Source organism: Amblyomma mixtum, chromosome 3, assembly GCF_055824585.1.
Source record: "Amblyomma mixtum isolate Tamu chromosome 3, ASM5582458v1, whole genome shotgun sequence".
Classification (NCBI taxonomy): Eukaryota; Metazoa; Arthropoda; class Arachnida; order Ixodida; family Ixodidae; genus Amblyomma; species Amblyomma mixtum.
In genome coordinates this window covers 340,786,037-340,813,763 of record NC_143014.1, presented here as the reverse complement: position 1 = coordinate 340,813,763, position 27,727 = coordinate 340,786,037, and the positions used below count along the sequence as shown (strand labels likewise).

The 27,727-nt window shown below is 46.1% G+C and overlaps 1 protein-coding gene across 1 annotated transcript; it reads right to left on the bottom strand.

Moving 5' to 3' along the window:
• Positions 1-242: 242 nt before the first annotated feature.
• On the bottom strand, positions 243-26,861 carry LOC149356130 (uncharacterized). Its single transcript, XM_089576261.1, has 8 exons — positions 26,558-26,861; positions 26,074-26,199; positions 22,691-22,785; positions 14,956-16,084; positions 12,397-12,585; positions 10,738-10,887; positions 9,123-9,206; positions 243-364 (listed from the first exon to the last, which is right to left on the bottom strand). The coding sequence occupies exons 1-8, from the start codon at positions 26,859-26,861 to the stop codon at positions 243-245; spliced, it is 2,199 nt and encodes a 732-aa protein (XP_089432387.1).
• Positions 26,862-27,727: the final 866 nt, after the last annotated feature.

The following is a 27,727-nucleotide window of genomic DNA, read 5'->3' as shown; positions in this document are numbered from 1 at the left end:
CCAAAGCAATAAAACAAACATTCTGAAACAGAAAACGAAGTAATCATCATCTTGGGAATTTAGTCCTGCCTTTGAAGCGTCTTATGTACTCCTGAGGATCCCTACTATGGCAATAACAAAAAAAAAAAGGTTTTGAACTGCAACCTTTAGAAGAAAGAAAAAACTGGGCCTACAGACGAATAAAACCACCTTATAACTCAATGTTACAGATAAAATAATCCCACTCTCGTCCCATTTTTTTTTCACACATTTTCCTGTTGGTTCGGTTCTGCCGTAGAAGCTCCTTGTTTGTCTTTGGTGTTCGTCGTCAGGACTTCTCTGGTTCCTTCCCACTCGATAAAAAACTTTTCCTTTGACAGTAAACCTGAAAATGAAAAGAGCCTTCCATAAGTTTCACAAAACGAGCCTTTAAACGCAACTGTGTATGTAAACACTGACCATATTTGGGGGGGAACCTGTACGCATTTTTCTGGCACTGTCACACATCCTTCAGAGTCACTGTACAGCCGTGACTGAGATTTTAGACACACACACAACTCATTTATCAATTTTTTTACATTACTCACACTCACAAAAGCACACCGATTACCAACAGAAAGTTAACTTTTTTGTCAAGCAATGCAGCCTCATTAACTTGAGCTCCAAGAGAATCAGAAAAATGTCGAAATAAAAGAAAAAATTGATCAAAGGGAAGCATTTATAAAAATGGCAATGCTGACATATCACATCTGGTTTACACGGAGTGACCGCAATGCTCGTGAATGCTAGCATCACTGCCACACATTCTGCACCGCACAGTTGTGGCAAGGCAAAGGCTGAAGAAAAGCAGTGGCGTTCTTAGAAGCAAGGACTGAACACAGGGGACAAATTGTTTCATAGTTGCGACATTGTTCTGGTGATGCCAGCAATATAGCTGGTACTGCGTCTCTCAATTATATGAGCCACAAAGTAAGTGAGGAGAAAATATATGGAGAGGTTATTGAATGGAGGATACCCACTGGCTACGCTCTAGTAGGTGGTGGTGGTGACAACTTTTTAATGAACTAAAGGAGAGTTTGCAGGCCAAAAATGGCGCTTTACATAGGTGGAGTCCTTAGCCCGGGACCCCGCTGGACGAGGCCGCTACTCGCGCCCGTTGGACTAGAGCCCTTTGAGACTCCAGCCCCGAGTAGTCGGGGGAGGGAATGATAGCGGTCAAAAGGGAAGATTAGAGAGACAGTTGAAGCAAGTCAATGACGCACATCACAGTTCTCTCACAACCTATTGGAGGAGGGGTACATCCTGAAAAGACATAGAGCAGTGCAAAGAAAGCCAGAGCGGGCTATCTTCAAGGCACAAATTCGAGGCAAGCATCAAGGACATTTGGTGCACAGCACAGGAATTCTCCTTCCGTGCATTTAATATGAGGAACGCACAATGTAGCAACAGTGTCAAATAAAACACGAAAAAAACAAGTGAAATGCGAGCACAAACAAGAAAAAATATTAGCGTCAGGAGAGGAAATACAAGAGTGACCTTAATTACTAACACTTCCAACACTCTATACCTTCAATGCGAAGATCAACCGCTCCAGTAGCTCGCTTGTTTACATTTCATTTGGCGCAGTCCGTCACAGGCAGTGATGAGCACATGCAGCCACAGACAACACAGCTTCATGCTTCCCATGCAGAAGATGGGAGTAGCAGCTCAGGGCCCAGGGAATGTCAATGTTCATCCGAGTTCCATGACATAAGTTTACACACAAGCGCCTGCCCAGTTTTCAAAATCAGGATGGATACACATAATGTGTCGTTGTGGGCATATTGGATATACACAGCAGTTTCCTGTGACTCGATCGCCCTGAAGACGCGGCTGCATTCTCTTATTAATGGCAACATTAGATCTTAGATACGACACCAGTATGCATGGTGATTGACGGATTCAAAGCGCAACTTCAGTGTTACTGCGGCTGCCGAGGAGCGGTTGCGCCATCCGGTGGGTTGTTTAGACACTCTACTTTACTTTCTTGCATACTGTGCGTATATGCCGCAAGTCTGTAGTTTCTGTCACGCCCTTGAGATTCTGGCGTAGTGCGCTTGCAGGACAACGGCAACTGTAGGAATAACGTGCGCATTAAAATTTCTGGCTTCACGTGATTATGCTACACCTATGCCAGATTTTTTTCACTGCATCAAGCAGCAGTAACACTGACGATGATACTGCATAGTTGAATTTTGATTCCCGCGAAGAAACTGCGAAACCTCAGCACGAAACGTGGGCACCTGTCCACCTGCAAGGTTTATTTTTCCGTTCGACTGTTTAGTTCATTCCTGAAGCCGGTTTACGCATCGCACTGATGTCATGAATGATATTTCTGGTATCCGTGGTGTCTCGTCATCATATGGGCAAGATTTACTTCCACCTGCCCCCCCCCCTTCCCCCCCCCCCCCAAAAAAAAGAATTGACTTCCGGCCCAGTAGAAATCAGAGCATCGACCTCGGATTGACGCTCCGTAAAAGCACAAAGCTCTTCGCGAAAGCTGTGGATGTGTTCCGACTGGCCCCATATCACCCAAAACGTCTTCCGAAATAGTTTTTTATACAACTAAAGCATTGCAGAGCATTTCCAAGCAATTTATCTGCAAACCTCGCAACAACGAACATGGATATTACGAGTTATTGGCAATATCGAACTGTTCCTGGATATTTTCAACAAGCTTATTCATTTCTTCATATATAGAACCCAGTTTGCCAGAAAATGGATATATCCAACGACCGAGCGCCAAGCTGTGCCTGCTCAGATGGCAGGAGGCACGCTGTGTCTTACTGCACTGGTGACAACTGGTGGTGAGGCAAGCGTACACATCACGGTCAATGTTTTATCTCACATTTGCCAACAGCGCCACAGGAGATAGAGCGGCAAGACCAGCAGGTAGCCGGGTGTTCGACACTCGTCTGTGCCTCTGGCGTCCTCGATAGCAGCCCTAGCTGACATTTGGCCTCCTGTCGCTGCGTGCTTAGGTGCTTTGTGCAAAAACCAACCTATCCAATGTTTGCCGCTTAGTTTTTTTTTCTGCGGCCTCAACAGTCACCTCGAGTGGCTTCGAAATGGTCCTAAAGATACAGAAAATGTTGCTCCCAGTTGCTGTTTTTTGCTGATTAAATTTTACTTCTCCAGCATGAGTTTTTGGCAAAATTTTATGTTATGAATTTCGGCGATACTGAACCATTTTACGATTTTTTTACCTATTCGCTATAATGAGGTTTCACTCTATTACCTTTTTTATTTTCATGTCAGTACATCATCACAAATGGTACGGTGGATACACTTTCTGTGTTTCTAAAATTATTATTTCAGCTTCTTCACAACCGCTCTTAGCCAAAACTGACAATGTCGAAAAATACATTTATGAAACTGTAATCTCATACATTACATTTCACTTTGAAAATTTTTTTTTTCGGAGAGAAAAACTGATATAAAGGACAGTCCGAAAAATGGCCTGTTTTCATGCAGTACCATAAAAAAATTTGAAGCTCAAAAAGATTTTAACGTCTCAACGCAACTCATGCTATAATTGGTTTGGTGTCCCAAGGTGACTTATGAGTTCAAATCATGCAGATTCATAGAAAGTCAAGACAAACCATGCAAAACCAGGGCTAACCGTGATAGCGCACAATAATTTGTGATTAGCCCCAAGCTAAACCGCCTGTGTTTTTTGTTTTGTTTTTTGCAGTTTCCCTCTTCACACAGTGAAACAGATGCCAAGCGTTGTGACGAAGTGCACTATTGAAAACCTGTTCACTAAACACAGGTGGCTGGCTGTTCTAGTATATGCTTGGTAGTCTGGGCCAGACATGTGAACTACAAGAGTGAGCTGATGGGCTAGTAGTTGGCGCTCCATGGTGGCAATACAGCACCGAGAACAAGGACAAAATGGATAAGACCACAAACAAGTGGGCGTGAACTACATACTTTCATGGTCTCTGCTTGCCAACCCAAGCACCACATGTGGCCAGGTAAGGACTGGTGAGTATGGGTGTGTGAACATCAAATTTTTGGCTGTGACTAAGAATAACAAAAATTTCATTGTGGTTCAAAATGATAAATTTCAAATAGCTTTGAATACACATGCCCCTACATTACACTGAAAACAAGTACCCTTTAAACAAAACGCAGCTTAGGAAACAAACAGATCCATTGCACAAATTTTATTTTACTCATAAGCACCATTTATCGCACCCTAAAGCCTATTCTAGATACAGGAGAAACTATGCAGCAGTAATAGTAATAAATTCTATATTTACAAGTCATAACTTCGATAGAAATAATTGAGGAGCATAACTGTGTCAAGAGAAAAAAGCTTGATATGACAGTACGATTTAATGCTGACACAAAGAAAGGAGCTTTCTGAATGTTATCATGAAGCATTCTAAAGTGCATGCGCTCCTGCTGCAGGCTGGCAGTCTATTTTAAGAGCGACAGAGGAACCAGCTAATTGATGTGACAAGTGCGAGATGCTGTTAGTGAGCACTGCCTTGAAAAGCCACAATGTTTGGCCATGAGTACATCTCGCCAGAGATTTGGTAATAATGTTTCGGAGGTCTTAATACGACGAACAGAAAAAGTGTGACACAAATCGAAAAGCAAATACTATTTGCAAGCTATTTGGAGTATTGACTATTCACACACTCCCATAGTCTAGCCGGACACCACAACAAGTCCTATCATCCCACAACATATAAAAGGAGCAAAAAAGAAAACAGTTGGTGAGTAAGAATGCTCAGTAGGAATGTGCGAATATCCGTCATTTTCAAATAGCGAATTAAATAACATGCTGTTCGATTCAGTGACCGAATCAAATAGCGCAGGTTCGAAATTATTCAAAATGAGTCGAGTATGTTTTCAAATATATTTTTAAATATTTTACACGAAGTTCAAATAAAACGCACTGCAGTTTTATTTGACGACTACATGAGAAAGAGGATCTACACAGGTGACGAAGAGCAAGCTGCCATGACTGGCTTGCAAGCTATGGTGGGATCAGCGCCACGACACGCTGACCCCGCCATACTTGTCACCATGCCAGCGCTGCCGCCATACAGTTTAGCAAAAACCGTTATCAGTGTAGCAATTTTCCTCTGCCTATAATAAGATGGTCATAGAGTTAGACTCTGCGCTACGTACTTCCTTGTGGAGATCAGTGTTGTTGCATCTTTTCACAGCTATAGCTATAATTCCATAAGTTGGTACTACGCAGGAGCACCCCCGTGTGCACTTCACTGCTCTGAGCGATTAATCATTCAGTGCGAATATTCTCCATTTGACCAAATAACCGTAAAAAATATTCCGATTTTTATTAAATTTCTAGCAGGGCTATTAGTACTCGAATAGGTTTCGAAAAGGTACTTTGTGCACACCCTTAATGCTTAGCACCATAACATAACACGCAACAATGAAAACAGCAGCTGCAAACTGTTATAATAGTATGGCGCGCACAAAACTTCTTGGAAAGCTTGCTGCAAATGTTGCTTAATTTAAAAAGAAACCTACGTTATTGTTGCTAAACTAAGATTTCTAATTATTACTGACCTTGCTCTATGTGAATGAGAGCACTCGATTTTTGTTCAAGAACTGCCATGTGACATCAAGTGTATCAGCTTTAGTTGACTTCAGAGAATTCAAAATGGCCATGTGACGAGGAGTTTAACTTTTCTATCTCATGCCAACGAAAAGAACCTGGTAGAAGTGGTGATCTATTTCCCTCTCCCTCAGGTAGCAGCTGAGCAGGTCAACGAGCATCTTTTGCCACTAAAGTTTGCCACCAGAGAGCGCAAGTATTAATAGACGCCTACTGGAGCTGTGTGAATATTTTAACGTTTTCAGAGCCATTAATACGGTATCTTAATTTTGTTTCCAAGACAAAAATTTATGCAGTTCAAAGCTTGTGATTGCAGGAAAATAAGCCCTTAATTATGACAGCAAAAGAAATAACCTATGAAATACTATTGGCGACTAACTCTTTAGACGCAACAGGGATCACTCCAGCATCCAAAAAATTAACATCAGTCGGAAAACTCATTTCAAATAAAAAATTACAAGCTGCTAGTAGAGGAAATAGTTAACGTTTTATCCACACTGTGACAATTATGCACATGAGGTTGAGGTTGTTGCAAGCTATAGGTGGGATTAGCCTTGCTGATTCTGCTGGCAATTGCTGCACCATAGCGATACTTAAATGTTTGTTAAATGAGGCCACAAGTTAGGCCCAAACCTGAGTCCTGACTGTACATCGCTATAAACACAATCACCCATACTCCACCTGCACACAGACAACATGGCCTCTTCCACAAACTCGGCTTTTGAGTGCTGCATTTTTCAGCACGTTGTTGACAAATTAACGCGGTGGGACAAAGCTCAGAAGCAAATTCGAGCCCAACTAAACTGCCCCCTCTACTTGAACGGCTCAAAATGGAAACGTAAACTTGGAGGAAAGAGATCAAAATTCAGAACTCCCAACATGCCGGGGGCAGGCGCTTCGTCGGCGCTGGCTTTGGTAATTTCGGTATTACTGGACACCAACCTTGAAGCCAGCGCTGCCTGATTGTGCACTGTTCAGCAAGCCAAATTAGAGGTGAGGCATTACTGCACCAGTTTAGGCACCGTGATGAAAAAGTCAAAACTAGGAAGCACCTTGTTGTGGGTAACATTAAGAGACCGGAAGAGAGCAAGTGGGTGACGGAACAAATGCGGGTTAATGACATCCTAGTCGAAATCAATAGGAACATGCAATGCAAAAGCAAGATAACCGATGGTCCTTAAGTGTAACGGACTGGATTATCAGAGAAGAGAAGTGTAGCAGGGGGCAGCAGAAAGTTAGGTGGGTGGATGTATGCGCGGTTAGTGTGGCCGCAGCTGGCACAGGACAGGATTAATTGGAGAGACAAGAGACAGCCCCCCCCCCCCCCCCCCCCATTTTTCCTGCGATTTTCAGGGGCACCAGTAGGAACAGTCTCTAAAGCATACATGGAGCACGCTAAGTGCTGCCCGTACAAGGTTAAAAAAAGCTAGTTGGATATTTCCTTGAGCACCGAGTCTATAGCTGAGAGTCAAAAAGAAAAATACTTCCGAAAAAGCACACAAAATAGCCGAATGCTACTGGGTAGAGCCGTATACCAAACAAAATTGCAATCGCACTGTAGCATCCCCGATACTTTGATTGACTCGCCTTTATATATAGTGACATGCTTTGGTTTCGATAGTAAGCCGAGCCCCATCTTCGAATTTTCAAATTAAAATAATGGTCGACTTGCGCTCATGTAATTACGGTATGCTAAATCAGCTGTAATCTTTTCTAACCTGGATTTCCTCATTTCATGTACAATCTCAGTTTCTGTGGTGTATGAGAACGACACCTCCCTGATAAGGGAGCAAGCTGGTGAAGCATCAAGCGATCACACTACATATACAACAAAGATGAGGCACAAAACTGGGAGACAAAACGAACAAGCAATGCATATACATCTGTTCCTGGCGATTGTTGATATGGCTTAATCACCATCATCAAAGTCACTGGTGTCGAGACTGTAATGGCAAATTGGTTGGAAGCACGGTCCTTAGCATTTTCTGAAGTGTTTAAGAAACAGTAGAGAGTTTTAGTATAGCGTTAGCGTGATAGCGGACCTAAGGGCAATTACGTTATCGTGCCGCAAGCAACTTATCCCCACAGACAGTTTTAGTGTAGCGTTTTGAAAACGCTAAACGCCGTCTGCTTGACATGGATGCCAACGCTCCTTCTAAAATGGTTGACATTGCCAAAGTGTAATATTTCCGAGTTTGTTAAACGAATTATTAGTGCAGCGTTCATTTTAGTCTGCAAAATTACCCCGAAATTGAAAAAAAATAAAATAGAAATGTAAAATAGTGGCGCCATCTAGTAAAGGCAAAGTTAACTACAAGCCGTTGGAGCAAGAATATTTGTTATCACATGACGTCTAATGTTTAAAAAACTTTTGTAAATTTAATATAAACTCTCTTTACATAATTTAAGTCCATAAAACACCGCGAAAAGCCTCCAAATCTATTTTTGTCTCGTTCCAGACGTTTTTGCTGGTTTCTGCTGTGTTTCGGGCCGTTGCAGACGGTAGCAGTGCAGCTGGAGGTGCTATTAGGCTTGCGCGCTCCAGAATCGAGAGCGTATCTTAAAAACAGGGCTGAATTGCAGTTTAAACTTTATCGTCGAAGCAAGGTAAGTCATAGCGAAAAGCAACAACACCAGTAGTTGCCGGTAAACATGCCGACCGGAATCGCAAGAGCTGCTGAATGGGCTGAAGCGGGCGGCTGTCGCTTGAAAGGACGCCGCCATGTTTCCACGCTAAGGGCGCAAATGCCGCAACGCTAAATTCTGAAAATTGCGTGCGTACGCTAACGCTATTTCCCCGTTAGCGTTCTGCGCATGCGCACTCTGGACCCGCTATTCCGCTATGCACGCAATTACGCAAAGCCCGCTATACTAAAACTCTCTAGTGTTGGCACAAAGCTTGCCAACAGAAGAGGATGTGCCAATGTTGGGAACAAAAGTTACCTCCAGTGGTGATAGGTACAGCTTTCACAACAAGAGGAGGTTGGTGCAATTCCAAGTCGCGGTGTTAATAACTGAAATATTTCCTTCCGGCGTCTTCGATTCAAACTCGTGACACTGATGGTGACAGCACATGCCATAGATTTGCTGCATTTCCACATTTAGTTGTGCTTTTTCTCCTTCGTCGCGCAGGAAATGTGTAGGTAGCGATGCAGAAGTTACCATAATAAGCAGGCCCATGGTCCTTTTTTTTGCTCTGCACAGCACAAAAATCTCACAACGTGACAGAGCCATAGTGTGCTCGTAGAGACGATGAATGGTGGCGGTACAAAACTTCCATTTTTCGTGGTTCCCACGCTTCCAAGAGTTCCGTTCCCGATGAAAACAGCATTCTAGTCCTTCGGAAGGGCGAACCCATCAATCTAGGACAGCTGAAATTTGTCCCCAGTGTCTCTTACTAGATACGCACCAAGGGTAAGCACCAGCCGCTAGCTCCCGATACGAGGCACGTATACTCGATCCGTGACCCCGCAAGTAAGTGCAGCGACAAACATGCCCAACTCACCACTGCTTTTGACCCGCTGCATCAGCTCTGTGAACAGGGGTTCAAGTGCTTCTGGTGGCTCCGAGTACATCTTCCACAGGGACACTGCGAAGCATCAACAACAGGTTGCATGCACATTGAAACCTCCTCCTTTTACCAAGTGCATTTTAGTTCCCTGCCATCGTCGCTTCACAGCCAATAGATCCACACACCAATGGCTGTCTCAGTGCCGTAGAGCATCGCGCTCTTGCGAGTACTCGCTGCTTTCCAACATACGTCATGCACTGGGCACAGTCTGGCACAGCCTGGTCATGCAACGCCTGACCAGAGACTTGACTGCATTTTCACGGGAACCATGAACCACTCGGATGAAGCAATAAGCTTTGCCTTAGCCACTTCTATCACACAGATGCATAAACCAGCATTACGTATGTGCTCCACTGAAGCTGGGAAGCTATCAGAGCAGCAACAAAAAAGCTGCGGTTCAATCCGGCTGAAGCTAGTAGGACGAGCGAAACCTCTAAGTATGGTTAGACATGGTTTAGCTTTCATTAAACATTATTGCACATCAATGGTTTGGCTCGGACAGCGACAACAGATCGTCGCAGCACTAGTTCTGGCATGTTTTTCATCTATGGCTTTGCGCGAAGGTAAGCGCACGCCGCACGCTTTTATATAGCGAACAGCGCGTCTCGCGATTTACGGCAGTTGCGAGAGTCCCGTCGGCTCCGCATACGAACCTGTGGCGAGGCGCGTCGAGTCACATGATTCGATAGTTGCGAGGTGAGCGAGTGTCATGGGCTCAATGCACGCAGCTGTGGAGACGCGGAGCGAGTCACGTGGCATGATGACAGAACAAAGCCTCCACTCCTCCTTATTTATATGTATCAGCAGCGCGAACACAACACAGGAAGAAGGAGAAGATAGTACAGAGCGCTGAAATTCCAACTTTTATTTGAGCAAAAACTGAACCCGCACTTTTATACACATGCCAGGCAAAATACCACCAGGGGGGGGGTAATCAAGGCGCCCGATCGAACTAGGACCCACACGATGTCCAGGGCATCAAAAAGATAACTAGAATCGCGCATACAATGAGTTCAATGAAATGAAGCACGAATGACATGCGGAAAACAAGAGAATGTAAATCGCAACATATGGATCGCAACCAACTAGCCCGGCAGATGGTGTTATTCCTCCTTATTTTAAGGTCAAATTTCATAGCCACATGACCTTCAGCTTTGCACGAGAGGAGTAGAGTTTCGCTCCAAAAAATGTCAACTGCACAGCAACCATGAAAAGAAAAGAAGGGACCAGTCAGTTTGCATCCAAGAACAAAATCTGTCGCAACTTCTACGCGGGAGCTAGCAATTTCTCATGGAAATTATTTCCCGGGAGGCAAACTATTTAGAACAAACAAACAAGTATGCATTTCACTCATACATAGAGAAGTAAACTTAAGTTAAATGTGGATGACGTGTTCCCTTTTATACTGGAGCTCCCTGCTCAGCCAGCCCACTCTGCTAGGCTCGACAGCCAGCAAGCATGAACGAGAGATCTCCGTGTCCTGTGGAGCTAAGTGATAATGACCACGGGCACCACTTAGGTCCCATCAGAGAACAGAATAAGCACGTACCCAGCAGCAAGATGAGGCAACCGCAGCCCGGATCCCTAAGCAATGACTGCGCCTGAGGTGCCAACCGCTCTTCCAGCAGCCATGGCAGCAGGCTTTCAGGCGATCGCTGGCACAGCTCTTGGAGTAACCGGTGATGCATCACACAAGTATCTGTAAGGGGTCCTTTGAGGTCAGACTATCAAAGCCATTGCGCAAAGCCACGCATTCCAGAGCTAAGCAGAGCAGTACGCTGTAGCTAATAAATTTGCATATTAGTGAAAGTTTGTTAATTAGAACTTGATCAATTCGAATTTGCACATAATTCGTACTGTACGACTTGATGGTTGATGCTCGACTGAAGCCTATGCGTAAAGCAGCCGTTAATTTGAATGCGGAGACTACAAGCTGCTGTGCCTGGACACACAGACAACACGGCCGTCATGGCAATGCACCTGCGAAGCGACTCGCTATGTTGCAGAATGTTCCACAAATCAAGCATATGCCTTACACCACCTTGGCCCCGTACCCTAACCAGGCACCAATGGTGATGAATGTCACATGGTGATGGATGGCACAGCCAGCTTTGAGGCACAGCAAATCAGGTGTGTCGCAGCCTTCCTGGCACATGCTTTTCGATTACAGTGTGCTTTCTGTGCCACTGTTCCATGCAGTTGGTTGCAGAGGCTGCACCAAATTAAGCCTGCGTGGTGTACCACTGCGTTGCGATTTAGAGTCGTCAGTGTCAGTCAGTGCTAAACCAATCATCGGCGCCTTGTAAGTGATACGGAAGCAGGAAAGCAACCCGCAGCTCACGTTTGCTAATGTGAACACCGGCACTGTCGATCCGGTCTTTGGTAGAAAATCACAACAAACTGCAAGCCATTCGTGACTCCGATGCAGTCCTCTATTTCACAAGTATACACTGAATTGCTCGACTCTACAGTTTTGAAGTAGACAGTTATGAAACTTTCCGCCATATTCGCAAAGGATGTTGACCACTGCCTTCAGCATAAAAAGAAATGCAGAACGTGATCAGAGTTTTTTTTTTTCAACAATAAATTTGGAGGACACTTAAGCATCGCCTCAATAGTATGATGGAATAACGTTGATGGGTCCTCCCAGCGGCCTGAGGCCCTCTTTGCATATCACTCCGCAGACACGGACACTGATCTTTATTTCATTGTTTAAGTAACTTTTCGATTCAACGCGACACAGACAAGGTCTTCCTTTAACCAAGTCTGATAAACATACGTCGATGGCCTCGGAGTAGCGTGTCTGAATCACGACACAAGGGTCTCAGGTTCGATTCCCATCTCACCCCAATTTTCTTATTAACTTCAATTTCTTACGTCATAATGACATTTCAGTCATCTTAGGACTTTATAATCCCTATTTTTCAATTGTCTTAATCAAGTTCAATTCTGTGTGACGTCACATCGTCACCGACCAAAGGGAATTTCGTTCTCACACCCGTGGTGGTTGCTGCTGAACGTTTGCTGTAACGTTATGGCTCTAAACACACAGTAATCTCCCAACCTGACTACTCCCAGAGCGCTGCGTGCTGCTGTTTCTGCCCGCTGTCACTAGTTCAAAGTTTGGTTAAATCGCACGCATTAGCACACATGGTCTGCCTTGGCGGCTAAGACAGACCTGTTCCAGGAACGGAGTACTGGCCCTTACCGTCACACCGGTGAGGAGACAGCAGAGGAGCGAGCAGTTCTTTTGCCAGCTCTTTGGGGATGTATCTGAAGAATCCACGCAGCGGACCAAGCTTGCGGAGCACCTGGCGCGCTAGGAATTCCAGGGCGCTGTTGAGGGTGTGCGCTGGGCTATCGAGCAGGAGGTAGGCCACCGTCTTCTGCACAATCCCTGCACTCACCGCGCACGAGGCATGACAAGCCAGCAAACTGGAGGCCGAGTGGCAATCGCAACAATCACGATTGAAATGCATCAAGCATAAAAGAGTGCTTTGCTACTGCGACTTAGCCTATTCGTACTATCTATGCTCGTGCCCAATATACGGTTCATGAGCAGGGCAAGGTGGCAAAATGCAACTTTATCCTTTTTAATAGGGCCCTGGATAGCAACAAAAGAAAGAAGGAATTTCTGCATTGGTAATTTTCGCCAAATCGACACCACTTTGGGCTGGTGCCACGAAGTAGTCTACAAAAGATCAGTGTAAGCAGAACCACACCATTCTCTCTGTTGTGCAAGTGGTTCACCAGCAAATTTTGACAGAATGGTCAGATGTTTCAGTCGTAGTTTTGCTGAAGAATATATCTTAGAAGTGCTGCTACTTAGACGTTGCCAAGGTAACCAGATAGAAGAGCCACTAAATACCACTGCACGAGTTTTCTGATACCAGCACTACACTAAGAACATGGAAACAGGTGGGTTTCATGCTGTACTAGAATGGTTGCAGGACCATGACGGCATAGCTATTACCAAGCACCGATCCTATATTTCTAAAGCGTTTAGTTGCCTAATCTAGAATAGCTTCTGTAAATACAAGACGCTACCTGTTAACGAACATCGCTGGATAGACGACTAACAGGCACAACTCAAGCAAGCAAAGTTTTGCGTATGACTGTTTCTATAATAGCAGGTCCTATTGTAGCATGCGTGCATTGTGATATCATACTTTGTTGTCCACAGAGAGCAGGGAGTCATATGAAGATTTCATTCAAATTATGCCATTTAATTATGAAACAAGCCCTCCCACACTTATGGGCTATGTTATGTAACACTTTTTGTAGTGAGCTTTTGAAACGTTTTGCTGCAGTGGTCTTGCAAAATGTACATGGTACTGAGTTTTCTTGACATCAAGGAATGCAATAGGGTAAAATTATCACTATGCCTTTCATAGAACCAGCAGTGTAAGGATTCTGAAGTTGCCACTTTAGAAACGAGAAATAAAATTTGTTTTCGCCGTTTCTAAACCGGCAACTTCAAAACCTTACAACTGAAGTTCTATTATAGGCAGGTTAATATTACCCTTACTGCATTTCTTGCCCAATGTAGGAATATATTTAGGTGTTAACACTGAACGCCTGGCACGGCAAAGAGTGCACACAGAGAATGTTTGTGGTCCAGCGTATGCGCTGGCCGCAGAGCGCGGAGGGACTGAGGGGTGTGGCCGAACTTTGTGCGGAACAGATGCCACTGAGTGGCGCGCTCGGCTTTCGGTGCCATTTTAAGCTGTGGTTGTCTAAGTTTTGTTCGGCCAGAGTGCATCTCAATGTGTGAAGGTTAGGTTCTGTGCTTCTGCATTGAGGTGGGAACCGTACGCGAGCAAATTCTGCAGCGACCAGGTTTTTTGTGTTGCGGTTTGGTAATTGTTTATCTTTAGGTGGAGGTAATTTACCCATGCTCGGCAGTCGCGCGGAAAAAAAAAAACTTGCAATGAATGTATTTTGATAACGAGCTCCAGACCAAGGGGCCGCGTCCTCGCTGCTGTTCTGCCCATTCACTTAGTGCCAGCAAATAGAGCACGAAGTGTAAAATGGGTCGGTGTCGACGTTAATTTTAATTCTTCTTTGCATTGCCGCACTTAGAAAAGCTCACGTACATGCCGTGGCAATGAACGATCCCAAAACAACTGCAGTGCGGCTGTCGCAGCTCGGAGATTTGACAAGCCTACACCGTGCGGCGCCATCTGTCCGTGTTTAAGAGAGGCAAAAGCAGAGGCGAACAAGATCTGGTCCCGCCGTCGGGCAGAATGTCAACACTTACATTCCTACAGTGTGACTCCATGACGTCAAGAAAAACCAGTGGCATGCACAATTTAGAAAGTCCCCTGCAGCAAAATTTCTTAAAAGCTCACGACAAAAACATTACATAACGTATTTCATAAGTGTGCATGCGGCTGTAGAGGCATATTTGGAATAAGCACATAAAACAACACCTTTCCTGATGATTTCGCAACTGTGACTTCATTAGCCCCACAAGAGCATGGTGCATGGTTATAAAGTCAGTTGACAGGGATCTACTCTGTTGTACTACATATTATTGTAGTCAAGCAGCGGCTCATCTCCTTCACGTTCGATTCCAAACGGGAATTCTGAAGGCCCTCAACTTGACATGTCAGCTGCTGCCTGCATGACACAGGCATCACACAGCAACCAACATTTTACAAGTGCTGCCCGAACCAGCTCTTGAGCCCTGAAAGCATAAGCTTATTCAAGGGAGGAGAGAGAAAAAGCCAGCGTGGCATGAACCAAAAAAAAAAACGCAGCTCACCTCGTGGCAATGCCTTCTTGAGCAGATCAGGCCAAGCTCCTACCACTGAAGCTATCAGGAAAGGCGCCTGGTTTGTTCCCAGCAAGTCCCAGATCAGTGCATGGGCCACTGTGGGCTTATCCAGCTTGCAGCACAGTACACCAATGAGCCGTACGTACGATGCCCGCCCCATCAGCATCTTGGGCTGCGAGCGACTCCAGTAACGTGCACGTAGTGCAGACAATAACATGACCCACCCGTCCCGCTTGTGTGCCAGCGCTTCCAGCAACAGGGTTTCAAACTTGGTGATGAGGGGGGGTGTCTGCTCACCGCGGCAATACGCCAACACAGGATTCGCCTTGCACTCGTACAGGTAGTTGAGAGCGCCCGGCACTAGTGCATCACTTTCAACTTCGCGGAAGGACAGCTCCAGCACCTCCGGATTGACCGCGCTCTGCTTGGCAAAAAATTCCAGTTTTTTCAGCACTGCCTGAACTTCCTTGGGGGTGTCCTCTTTGCAGACCGCTTGTCGGCTCATAGTCACAGGCTCTTGGATGCTCAGGAGCACTCTATACAAGCCGAGGCTCTGGCCTCCTCCACTCGGGTTTCCAGATGTTTCGTTGCTCTCTGTTGCAGTTGCAGGGCTGCATGCAGTTCCCACGCCCTGGCCTTCCCTTGCTTGAGTGGCATCGCCAGACTGTGCTCTCCTCAAAGGTGCATGCGCAGGACTGCATGCGACTCCCCCACGCATTCCTATTGTTCCCTGACATGGCAGGTTCACAGGCGCTGCCTTGCTCGCTGTTTCAGGTGCACGATTACATTCCATAGGACTGCGCACAACTCCTCCATGTGTACCTAACACCGTCTTACTCGACAGGTTCTCAGACGGTGAGCCAGTCGTGCCTGCTTGCGCAGAGCCACATCCCAGTGCACCATGTATGGCTTCCTTGGCAGACACTGCCCTGTCCATGGCTGCAGCACGCTCAGCGAAAGAGGGTGAAAATGCCCAGAGTGGGCTTTGTTTGGTAATCTTTTTTTCTCTGGCCTCCTCCGGTGCCGTGGATGCTTGCAACAGCCGGTGCAGTGGATGCTTGCGCAGCAGAGGCTTCTTGGTCGGCATTTTCAGCGTCTTGTCAGACAGCTGCTCATCCTGCGCACACAGCAGGCAAAACATTAAGATTCCTAATCTCGAGCTGAACAAACAATACCCTGCGACTACAGAAGCTATGGCACATGCTTCTGCGGGCAGATAAAACACTGGGGAAAGTGCTCGTGTCACATCGTCCTTCTTGTGTCGTCGTCCTAGCGCTAATTCCATAATCAATCCCATCCAGCTAGTCCAGCTTTCCACCTTACTCCAAAGGCGAAAGGTTGTTGTAGCAGGCCCGAATATTTTTACCGACTGAGGCTGTTTACTGTCACAGTAAAAGCCTTTTAATCCTGACCTGCAAGGAACCAGGAACCACCATCAAATTACCCAGAAGTCTGAGTGATCCAATGCCCCGAAAAAACTTCCAGAAACCGTTCGCGTTAGAGCAATTTTCCTTGGTGAAAATCTGGGTGATGGTGGGCTGCTTTTAAGAGGAAAACTGAGCGACAACAGCAACTTTTCGCGCTTCTGTGAAATGCTTTACTGTGCCCACAGTGTTGGGAATGCCAAAGCAGATCCTCTCAAAACTGTAAAGACCTCTGCGGCCTCCTTCACGCTGTGACACAGGAGCAGCCTCACAAGCATTACATGCGAGGAGCAAGCATTACATGCATTACATCTGCAAAACAGCACATGATGAGCGTGCAGTTTCGGTGGAAGAACAAAAGAATAACCATGTAGACAGAAACAAGAGAAACACACATTGGCATCAGGACACCAAAAGAAAAGAAAAAGAAAATATCAGCGGCATACTAATCGTCCGAAGCAGTACACAACTGCTCCTAGCTGGCTCGCTCGTGGATGGATGTGCGAAGCTCAGAGAAGAAAAATCAAAATTACGCGGCTGGCCTACTTTTCAGCGATGGGGCCCTCGTGATTTCTATCACGCCTGCCGTTGCGCACATGCCAGAGGTGCACAGAAAACACTGCATCATGCCATTCTGGATTGAGGGGGGCTCACAGGCGACTGTGCCAGCTGTACCCTGACGTGGCTCCCCATCGGAAGCCCGTCCATAGATGTCAGCCCACCAGACCGAATCCATGGGCGTTAGCCAGACCAGATTAGCAGCCCATATCAACTGGACTTCCAAACTAGCAGGGTTTGAAATAACAAGCTGTAACTGTAATTCCATGACCATGTACACGGGCCCAGGGAGTAATAATAGCACCGAACGAGTTCACAAACTACCTGCTATTCTGTAGTGACTCTCTCCACTGATGCCCTTGAACACTGAGATCTATGTTTTAAGGGGACACACCTGGCCCTACCTACCCATGCATTTTCTGGTGCATTTTTCTCAGCAACCAGCAGAGGTAGCAGCTACCTGTGTGTATCACTTTCACGGGTGTACACGCACGCACGCACGCACGCACACACGCACACACGCGCACACACACACACGCACACACACACGCACACGCACACGCACACGCACACACACACACACACACACACACACACACACACACACACACACACACACACACACACACACGGTGTGTATACGGTGGCGGTTTTTCGTCCCGCAAGGTCTTTGCGTGTGGGAACAGTTTCAACTGTCCATTTAAAATTTCGCGCCAAAATGACGATGCAGGCTCACTGAGAGGTGCTGCCACCGCCTAGGAGTCATAAGAAGCCTTTGAAATTTGATTGTGCTACCTTCTTGCGGAGATAAACGGAACTGATTTCAAGCTTCAGTCTGCGGCAACGATGGGAGAAAAGAAGTTTTTTCCACCATGTCGAAATGGAGGCGGGCGAAACTTGATTTTCATCTCTATCGGCACTCTCTTGCAAGGGCTGCGGAAGTCGATTTCCATCTTTGTTGGGGGTGTGCTTAGCGTGTTTATCACTGACGCTCAAGAGTATTCTCGCTCGCCTTGTTTACTGTGTTTCCTTCGATTTCTTGAGATGCACGGCAAAGCGACGATACGGCCGAACGCACTGACCCCGTTCTCTTGACACTGACAGCCTCATTCTCTGACTCTGGTTTTACTCCAGTCATCGAGTCTGAATCTGAAGAAAGCTTTCCTTCAGGAGAAGACAGCACTCTAAAATACTATTGAACATTTTGCAGTTCCGATTGAGGCTGACACCAAAATACCTACTATTCGTGATCTTTTTTTACAATTTCTCCCCGACTTTGCACATTTGGTACATTCAAAATCTAAAGTAAAGTAAATTGACCATTTGGTCAAAGTTTTGTTTTTAAAAATTCGACCCTGAAAGGGTTAACATCACTTATCACTCACTTTTCATGCGTTATATACTGACCCATGACCCTACAAAGTACGAGCAAAGAATGGACCTTCTGTCTGATCTATGGTGTTCCATTAGAAAATTTCCATTTTTCAAAAAATTCAGTACCAAAATTTGGCAGAAAAAAAATTTTAACAACCAAAATTGTCTCACTTTTTCCAAATTGGCGGAATTTTCAATCTGCTGCAAAGAAAAAATGCTTCAAATAGGAATTACTGGGCCTAATGGAGGGAATTTCAGCTACAGCACAGAACATCACTATGTTTCTTTCTTTCTGTATTGTTGCTTTCTTTATTGTTTCCTCAGACACAGCCCAAGAGGGGGCGGAGGCTAAAGGCGACGGAGCGCCTGACGAGGGCCCCGGCCCCCTTGCACAATATACATAAAACAAAACTAGCCGAACAAATTTCGGTCAAGCAGTCGTCCTAGGATCAGTAAATGGGAAAACAAAATGTGGCTATTTCCTGTCAGAATCACACGGCATTAGAAACAAATTTATTTTCTATACAACAGAGTGACGATACAAAATAAAACAGTAATTGAGTGGTACATCCAGAGCATAGTGAATACAGCATTGAACCAATGCATTCTTTACACATTAGATTTGGTTCAGCACTTTCTACCCCACCCTGACATTCTTCTCTAAGCGAAGAGAGTAGATCATATCACAATTTGTAAGATATGACAAGAGGAATGTGAGATAGAACAAAGGTTACTCTTTTCGGAATAGTTACAGTAATGAAAATTTAATACCGCTGTTCACAAGAAACTTCTTACAGTGTTTCTTAAAACATTGTACACCAATATAAAAGTCGATCTGCATCACATCTTTTCTGTTCAAAGCATTCGTTATTTGAAAAGATAATGCTTGCCTTCCGTAGTTAGTTCTAACCGGCGGCATTCTTCGTTTTGGATTTCGAATGCTGTATGAACTTGAACTATGTACTCTGGGAATATGTAGCCTGTATCCATGGATCCACTGCAGTAATTTAAAGTAGTATACCTGGTCAGACTTCAACATATTATATTTGACAAATAATGGTTGTGTTCTCAAAGGCTGCTTATTTCCTTTGTAGTCTTCTAGTATACGTAATACTTTCTTTTGTAATACATTAAGCCTTTAGTAATAAGAGTTTGTTGTCGTTCCCCAAGTAAGGATACCATAGCTTATTCTGGAGTAAACTAGAGAATAGTACAGCGCCTGTTTCAAGCGTTTGGGTATTAGATGTTGTACTTTATAAATGCAGCCTATTGTACGAGACAGACTTGATTTAAGTTGATTAACATGAGTGTTCCATGAGAGGTCGGGGCAGAACCAAACACCTAAAAATTTTTGTTCGGTAACCTGTTGCAGTGAGTGTCCTTCAAATGTAATACTAAGCGAGCTGCAGTCATGTTTATTTATTGGCTTGAAAAATAAGTACTTTGTTTTATTTATATTTAGACCCAAGCAGTTCTTGTGAAGCAATTTAGATAACTGCATTAGATAATCGTTAACAGAGTGCTCCAGACAGTGCGCAGTTTTTCTAGTAAAAAATGCATTGGTATCATTTGCATACATTATAATTTGCGGCGATTCAGGGATTGTTGTAATGTCATTTACGTAAATCAGAAAAAGGAGGAGTCCCAAAATAGAGCCCTGGGGAACATCGTGTTGGATTCCAAGCTTGATGGAGCACCAGTTGTTAACACATACATACTGATAACGAACTTCAAATCAGTTTTAGTGCCACTCCTCTTATGCCATATATTTCCAGTTTTTTAAAGAGAATATCATGTTGAACAGTATCAAAGGCTTTGCTTAAATCTAGAAATAAGCCAAGAGTAAGCAGTTTTCTTTCAGTGTTTTCAATTATCTCATCCTTAATGTTAATGAGTGCAAGCTCTGCTGATTTATCAGCTTGGAAACCGTATTGAGCTTGTGTTATCACTCGGTGCTTCTTAAAAAAAATGCAGTTAACCTGCTATTGATGACATGTTCAAATACCTTCGAAAACACTGTCAGAACTGAAATTGGCTTTTAATTACTAATGCTACATTCATCACCGCCTTTAGAAAAAGGTGTGACTTTTGCGATCTTTAATTCGTGCGGGAAATCTCCGCTCAGAAACATTTGATTTATTATGTGCTGTGCGATAGTATAGGACTTATGAAGCAAAACATGTGTTCAGTAGGCAAGACCTTTAACCCGTCCGTCATCACCGCAGGCGACATGGTTTTTATTTTTCTGATTATCTTTCCAATTTCACAAGGTGTGGTCGGAGCAAGCATAATGGACTCTAGCAAGCTGGTTATATTCATGCTGTCATCTGCACTGCCGTATCCTCTTGAGCGAGCACTCACCTTAACAAAGTGCCTATTCATTGCATTTACTAGATCGTTCCCGGTTAGAAGCTCATTGTCAATACGGATTTTCTTCACACTCCAGCCAGCTTGGTTGGTTGTTCATATGGTATTCAACATGTCCCATGTCTTTTGCTGTCATTTTGAACATCTTAGAATTTATTTCGGAAATAATTCGATTTTGCATTCTTGAGATCATAGTTGAATTTGTTTCGTAATTGTTTAAATTCACTCAGTAGAAAAGTCTTGAAACTTTTGATTTTTCTCTTTTATTCTGATATACAGATCCCTAGTCTAGTGATATACAGATCCCGCGTCTCATATTGAAAATAAGGGCACCACTGTAACAAAAATCTTGTTTTGATTTTAAAGGAAAAAGTAATTTCACTGAAAAGTTTTCCTCTGTGCTAGCATGTGCTGACCCATTTATACCGCCCGCACCACCTTGACAGTTATCATTCAACTCATATCTGTGTCTCTTTATCAGTCGTTTATCTTCCAAGGCTTGTTTTGTGAGTTGGTGTGTTGCTCGGTCAGCAAAGTAAGCGCGATGCTGGCCAACTTCTCCCAGTCGGCGGAAAGCGTTACAGCCTCAGGTGAGCCAGAAGGCCACAACAGCCTTGGCTCTTTCTAGGTTACAGTTGCTCAATGTTATGAGAGCATCTAATGTTGACACCCTTCGTGCCTCCAGCACAGGAGAGGCATTTCTGGCGGCTTGCTCTAAGATAAGGCAACTAGAGGAATAAGAGGCTAAACTGGAGGCTGAGAGCTCCAAGATTGTTCCAAGATATGTTTTTACTCTAAATGAACCAAGAATGAAACTTTCATTTTCAGTCATGGAATTCGGTTTCAAGAGGTATGCAAAACATCGCCTCCATAAAAAGGGACCTAGCCGCTCGCTCCCTCTTTAAAAAAAAAAACATTCTTTAAAGGAAATATAATGCGCAGGAAGAAGTGTGCTAGTAAAAAAATTGCACAAAAGAATCGACTTTCTGAAATACAACAAAAGTAAATAAAAACTTTTTTCTGTCTCACCCATTTTTTTGTACCTATTGTATCACCGGTGGGTACCCAGTGGCACTAAGGATCGAACCCCGCCCCTCTCGCATGCGAGGCGGATGCTGAAAAGACTAGGATCTTGGTGAGAAGAACATCACCACCCTCGAGAGCCTGAAAAGCGCAGCGGTAAGGTCTGCTTTAAAGAAGTAGCGTATGACACAGTTTTTAAGGAATAAATGCCGCTATCAGCAGAGTGAGTATTTTTGGCCATAAAATGGAGAGTACACTTACTGTGAACATCAGATACAACAAACACAGTCCACGTGACCGTCAGGTTCATTATAAATGGACTCGACTGTACATGCTCAAGCTCATTCTTATACATCGCAGTATTTTTCTACAGGAGTGCAGATGCTGGCAGACTACCACTGGGAAAAGTGATAGTCAAGCAAGTTGCATATAGGGCCAGTACACAAGTCAGCTTACAGCGTTCCACATGCGCAATGCAAAAATGGTGCTACCAAATTCTTGAGCCTCCCGGCTTAGCAATATTGATCTACGCAACTACTCAGGCTAACGAGACTTCAAGGTGCCTTAGTAAGTGCACCAGACGGCCTCTGCCAGGGGAGCCCATTGTTGACACAGCACAGCATCCATGGTATTCATCATTCCCATGACAAATAGCAGGATTAATAACAACCGGCGAGATAACATCCAACACCATACACTTAAATGGTCAATGGCCAGCACCCCCTCTCCAGAAGTCCAAATTTTCTGCATTTCTAAAATAACCACGGTCGACTTAACGAGGTTCCACAGAACTTCTGCGACAGACACTGTTCACAAGGGAAAAAGGCTGACTGATGACTGCAGAGTGAGGCTTATGTCCTGCGATCGACTTAAAATGGATGACGGTAGTGGTGACTGTAAGTGTGCTCTGCCATATTAAACAACTAGCATGCTTCAATTGAACAAACAGGGGTCGCAAGTGGCTTCAATGCATTCACCTGTGCACGACTGTGAGCCAACCGCCTCTTCCTTGGCCGTGGCAATTCCGGCGTTGAGGGATCTTGTTCCATGGCGCTCTGTCGACCTTGACATGCTGAAATGTTCAAAAAAATCTCATTTCTTTATGTAGCCTGCAATCAGAATCATCACCAGTGTTAACTCACAGCAAAGAGCGCAGGAAATAAATTCACGATAAAGCGATCATTTGAAATGCTTCTCACCAATTTTTTTTTTCACCCGAACTGCAAAAAAACAGCGGTTACTGCTGCTAAGGTGCCTACTTATACTCCATCTCCTAGTTGCTTGCAGCAATGTGGATGCTAGAGACCTCCTCAACTAATAAGAACAGTGCACTAAATGTGTTCCTTCATGCCTTGTTGGCTGCCCATGGTGTATGCAGATATGGCTGGAAAAGAGTATAAATAGACACTTCACTACCTAAATACCGAACACTGAAAGATCAATAGGCAGTTTTAGGACAGAGTATGCACACTTACGTATGCTAAACACAAGCATTTTGCAGGATGTTACCCTGTTTGTCACATCCTTCAACGTATGCAAACAGAGACGCAGTGACAACTGAAGCCTTGTGGCGATACCTCATCTTAAAAATGAAAACCACATTTGTCAACAGACCGACATTCTAAAGGCCTTGGAGCGGCAGCAAAAATAAGCTTTTAGTTTGGTTTATGGCTTATGAGGTTTAACTCCCAAAGCGACTGAGGTTATGAGGGACGCTGGGTGTGATGTGCACATCAAACCGTCGAGAGATTTTTGGAGCGCGGCTTTTCTACAGTAGTGCGTCGGAAAGCGGAGCGCCGCGCGTACCAGCCACGCGTTGCGCGTGTGCACGTGCGAATGGTGTGTGCGAAGCGGGAACGAGGAGCTGAGCTGACGTGTCAGTAAACCGAGGAATGAACGAAGACACCGCAGCGGAAGTCGCCTCATACAAGCGTGGTGGTGGCAGCCGTCGAACGTTAGGTCCGTGCTGCCGGAGAGTTCCCTTCGATCACCGACGCAGGCATACTGCGTCCCTTTCATGTCTTGAAGTGGCAGCCGATGGGGTGAGGGTCTGCGCTGCCGAGGCTTCATTAAATAGCCTGAATAAGCCTACGGCATTTCGGGACGCCGACGACAGGACTTGGCTACGGTTTTCCTGCTGCAGCGGCCAAATTCTTGGGTGCGGCTGACTGGAGTTCATCAGCGTCTTCCCGTGTGCCACCTTACCACCTGGCTCTCTACCACCGCTTCTTTCGACGCAACGCCAGCGACGCATCGCAAGTCATCAACTCGAGTCCTCGCTGCCTGCACGGCATTCCCGCTCCACCTGGGACGCTCTGTATCTGAACTCCTTCCTTTTATCTGTAGTGTTGTACGCGTGTCGAGTGTGTGTTTTTCTTGGTGTTTTCGTTTTTAATTGGCTATTTTCCTTTGGAGCATGAACACAGCTTCGTTTTGTTTTGTTTGATCTGTTTGTTTTCATCCTCGAACCAGCACGCGACAGCGTTCCCCTTCGGCATGCAGTCGGGGACGCATCACTCAATTCGCGACACGGGGGTTCTTCTAAAGTACGCTCACATCGCACAATGCATACACCTCCAGCATTTTGGCTCCATCGAAAAGCGACAGCCACGTGTAGGATCAAACTTGCGGTTTTTGGATCAGCAGCCGAGCACCGTAACCACTGAGCCACCGCAAAGTAAATTCATCGATCATGGATTTTGCTGTGGGTAAGATGAACCAGTAGCAAAGACGAATTCACCCCGAAGCAAGTGGGTCTGCTCCAAAGTGAGCTGCCATGTTGGAATGCTATTTAAGTGTACGCAAAAGATAGACATGCTACACTCTGGAAATAATGTACGTATAACGAACATGCATTATGGCTTGATTTGAAATAGCGTTTGACGCATGCACGCCTTAGAGCATGCCATCCCATATGCCTACTTTTACTGGCACTACAGTGAGCAGCAACAGAACATGGCCTGTGAACTCATCGCAGTTTTGGCAGAGCTACAAAGAATGCTGAGATGGAGTACAGGCATGGCATGCCTGTTCTAATATCTACAATTGAAGTCTAATCTTAGCATACCATGGGAAGGTTTATCACTGTCGGTAAGCCCACCAAATTTTTTTCCCACTACTCACTGCATCCCTAACATTATCGTGACGAAGCAGTCAGAGTGGTTGACATGCCAGTCATTTTCCCCAGTAGAAGAAGTCAGCTGTGCTGTTGAGAGTGACAAATGGTAAGGGAAGAAATACGTCGTAAGGGTTGTTTTTTCCACACCAAATAAGATGAGTGGCATCTGTGCACAACAAAAAAGGAGATCTGACATGAGGTAAAACGGGTGCTTGTCTGGTCAAGCATCGACCGAAGTTCACTTCATGCAGTGTTGGAGTTGTTTATGAGTTTCCGCTTTCTTGCGGTGCCGAGTATATTGGCCAGACCGGACGATGCGTTAATAAACGGCTTCAGGAGGAAGACTCCAATTCCTCCGATAACAACTCCAAAAAGTCATCTATTGACCTCGCACTGCACCGTCGTTCTTGCGGTTGCACCTCGGCATTTTCTGCCACAACCATTCTTTTTAGACAAAAAGACCAATTAGCTGGAGAAATGATGGAAGCCTATCACATGGATCATTCTGTAAACACCTGCATCCGTCGGCCATCTGTAGTGGTGTCACAGAATTAACATTGACCTTAATTTCCTGAAGGGCGCCCATCTTCATTGATAGGTGATTAAGGACGCGTCCAGTGTTATCTTCCTCTGGCCAGAGTGCGTTTTTGTTTTTGTTGTTCAACACGTGCTTAATGTTTGTTTGTTTTTTCGAAGATGTATATATACTCTTCCCTTTCTGTAATAAATTTCAGTTGAAGTCAGCGCTTCCGTTGTCAATTCTCCCCCTTTTGTCCGTGTTTCGTGCGCTGTTGTGAATAATGACAAATGGTATGCTGAGACAGGGACAGAAAATAAAAATAAAGGTTTAGCTACCTGCGCCACAACCAATGAAAAGAAAATAAAATGCTGGCTACACCACTCAAGAAAAGCTGTACACGATGGATTTCACAAAACCCCTCGCGAAGAAATCAAAGGGTGTCAGGTAAGGTGAGTGTGGAGGCCAGAGCATATTTGGGGATCCGCGACCCATCTGTCGTTGCGGAAAATTTCGATCCAGCCTGTCGCGAACCTTCGCCAAATAATGCGCTGGTGCGCCTCATGTTGAAAAATGCAGATTTCTTTCTGCATATGGTTCGCTTTGAGCTCCGGCAGGAATTCACTTTCCAGCATCTGCAGGTAAGTGTCTGCCGCGAGTGTAGCGCACAAAGGAAAATTGTCCAATGACCCCTTCCCTCCAGATGCCGGGCCACACTGCCAAACCTGGGGATTGCACAGGGCGTGTCATGATGAATCCAGGGTTCTCTCGCGACCACATGCGTTTGTTCTGCCTGTTCACCGCGCCGTCAAGGTGGAACACGTCCTCATCCGCCCCGCGGCGACCAAAGCCTGCACGAGATGAAGAGGACCACCGCCGCCGTACACAAGCTCACAACTCGAGGCGAGGGCATCTCACAAGAAGCCGCGCTGCGGCTCTACAATACCGCAGCCCTGGGGGCCGCTCTTTACTCGCCCCCGCTCGTCACGGTGCGCAAACCGAACTGGAAACAGCTCGAGGTGAGACACCATAAAGTCCTACGTGTAGGCTTCAGCCTTCCCGCGAGCTCGCAGTACGCGGAGACGCTAACCGAGGCGGGCGCATGGCCACTAAAACTTCAGGCCATGCGGCGGGCATTGCACCACATCGACAGATTACACCGCGCTCCTGACGGCGGACCGCTCCTTCAGCGTTTGCGCAATTACTCACGTTTGCGCATAGGAGCGGCGCTGCTCCAGTACCAGCAGCTAACCAACGCCACGCCCCCATACGGCCTCTGTTCGCCCTGGCCTGTTGCTTCGGAGGTACAGCGCGACATCGTCTGCATCGCGGTGAAGCGGAGCACCCCGCTCCGTGCTGTGCAGCAGTTGGCGACATCTGCGAGGAACTTCGAGACCACCTCCTCGTGTACATCGAAGGCTCCGTGCTTGCAGCGGCGGCGACCATCTCCGCCATGCACCTGCACACACAGCGCCTTTATGGGCTCCTCCACCACGGTGGAGCTTGCGGGCATCCGTCTGGGGCTCGACTTGCTCCTCTTCCTTGCTCCGACGCAGCACAGTCGTGCTCTGCTATGCGGCCCCTCAGCCTCCTCCATACCCGAGGCCGCGGTACCCCTCTGCTGTGTGAAATCCACGCGCGCCTAGAGCCACTGGCGCAGCACGGCTGCGCCATGCGTGCGCAGTGGGAGCCCGGCCACTGCGGAATTGTGGGCAACAAGCAAGCTGACGAACTCGCGACCGCCGCACATCAGTTGCCTCCTAGCGATCTCCCTCTCGCACTGGAGGACGTGCGAGCAGCCATCTACGACCACCTCCGGCAGCAGCACCCCGAGTAGCGCGTCGCCCGAGGGGAGCGCACCAACAGCGTCAGTGGCCGCTCCCTCACATGGCAGCGGCGCGCGATAATCCTCCGTGCGCGTAGGATGCATGTGGCCCGGGGACAGACGGGTGCGCCACGTACTAGCTACAAGCGACGTGTGTGGCGACTGTGAGGCAGTTTAAACACTGGAGCACTTGCTCCTCCGTTGTACCGCCTTCGCCCAACCGCGTCGCGACATGCTTCCGGGTTACAGGACGCAGGGACTCATCCCGGACAGTCTCTCGGGGCTCCTGTGGCCCAAGGGCAGTGCGCGGACCCATGAGCGAACTCTGGTCAGCTTCTGTATACTTCGAACAGACGGGCTAGACGTCCCGTCTGCTCCGCGTCAGGTAATTATTCGCAGTGACAAAACGCTCCGCGTGTGCTACCTTGGGACGCTTTACAGCTGGGCGCCCCCACACCAGCTTATCTGTACAGTGAGCCGCGAGCGTGTGTTTTGTCATGTTTCTCCTTTCCTCTCTCGGGACAGGACACCGCACTTGCGCGGCATTTAAATAT

What these genes read in the sequence shown, in the direction of transcription:
- LOC149356130 (XM_089576261.1), bottom strand. Translation starts at nt 26,861, where the DNA reads ATGCCCGCAAGCTCCACCGTGGTGGAGGAGCCCATAAAGGCGCTGTGT. An exon ending in ACGCCCTGTGCAATCCCCAG is followed by an intron (nt 22,786 to 26,073) that starts GTTTGGCAGTGT and finishes TGAACATTTCAG; the next exon opens with CATGTCAAGGTCGACAGAGC. An exon ending in TGGCTCACAGTCGTGCACAG is followed by an intron (nt 16,085 to 22,690) that starts GTGAATGCATTG and finishes CTGTGTGCGCAG; the next exon opens with GATGAGCAGCTGTCTGACAA.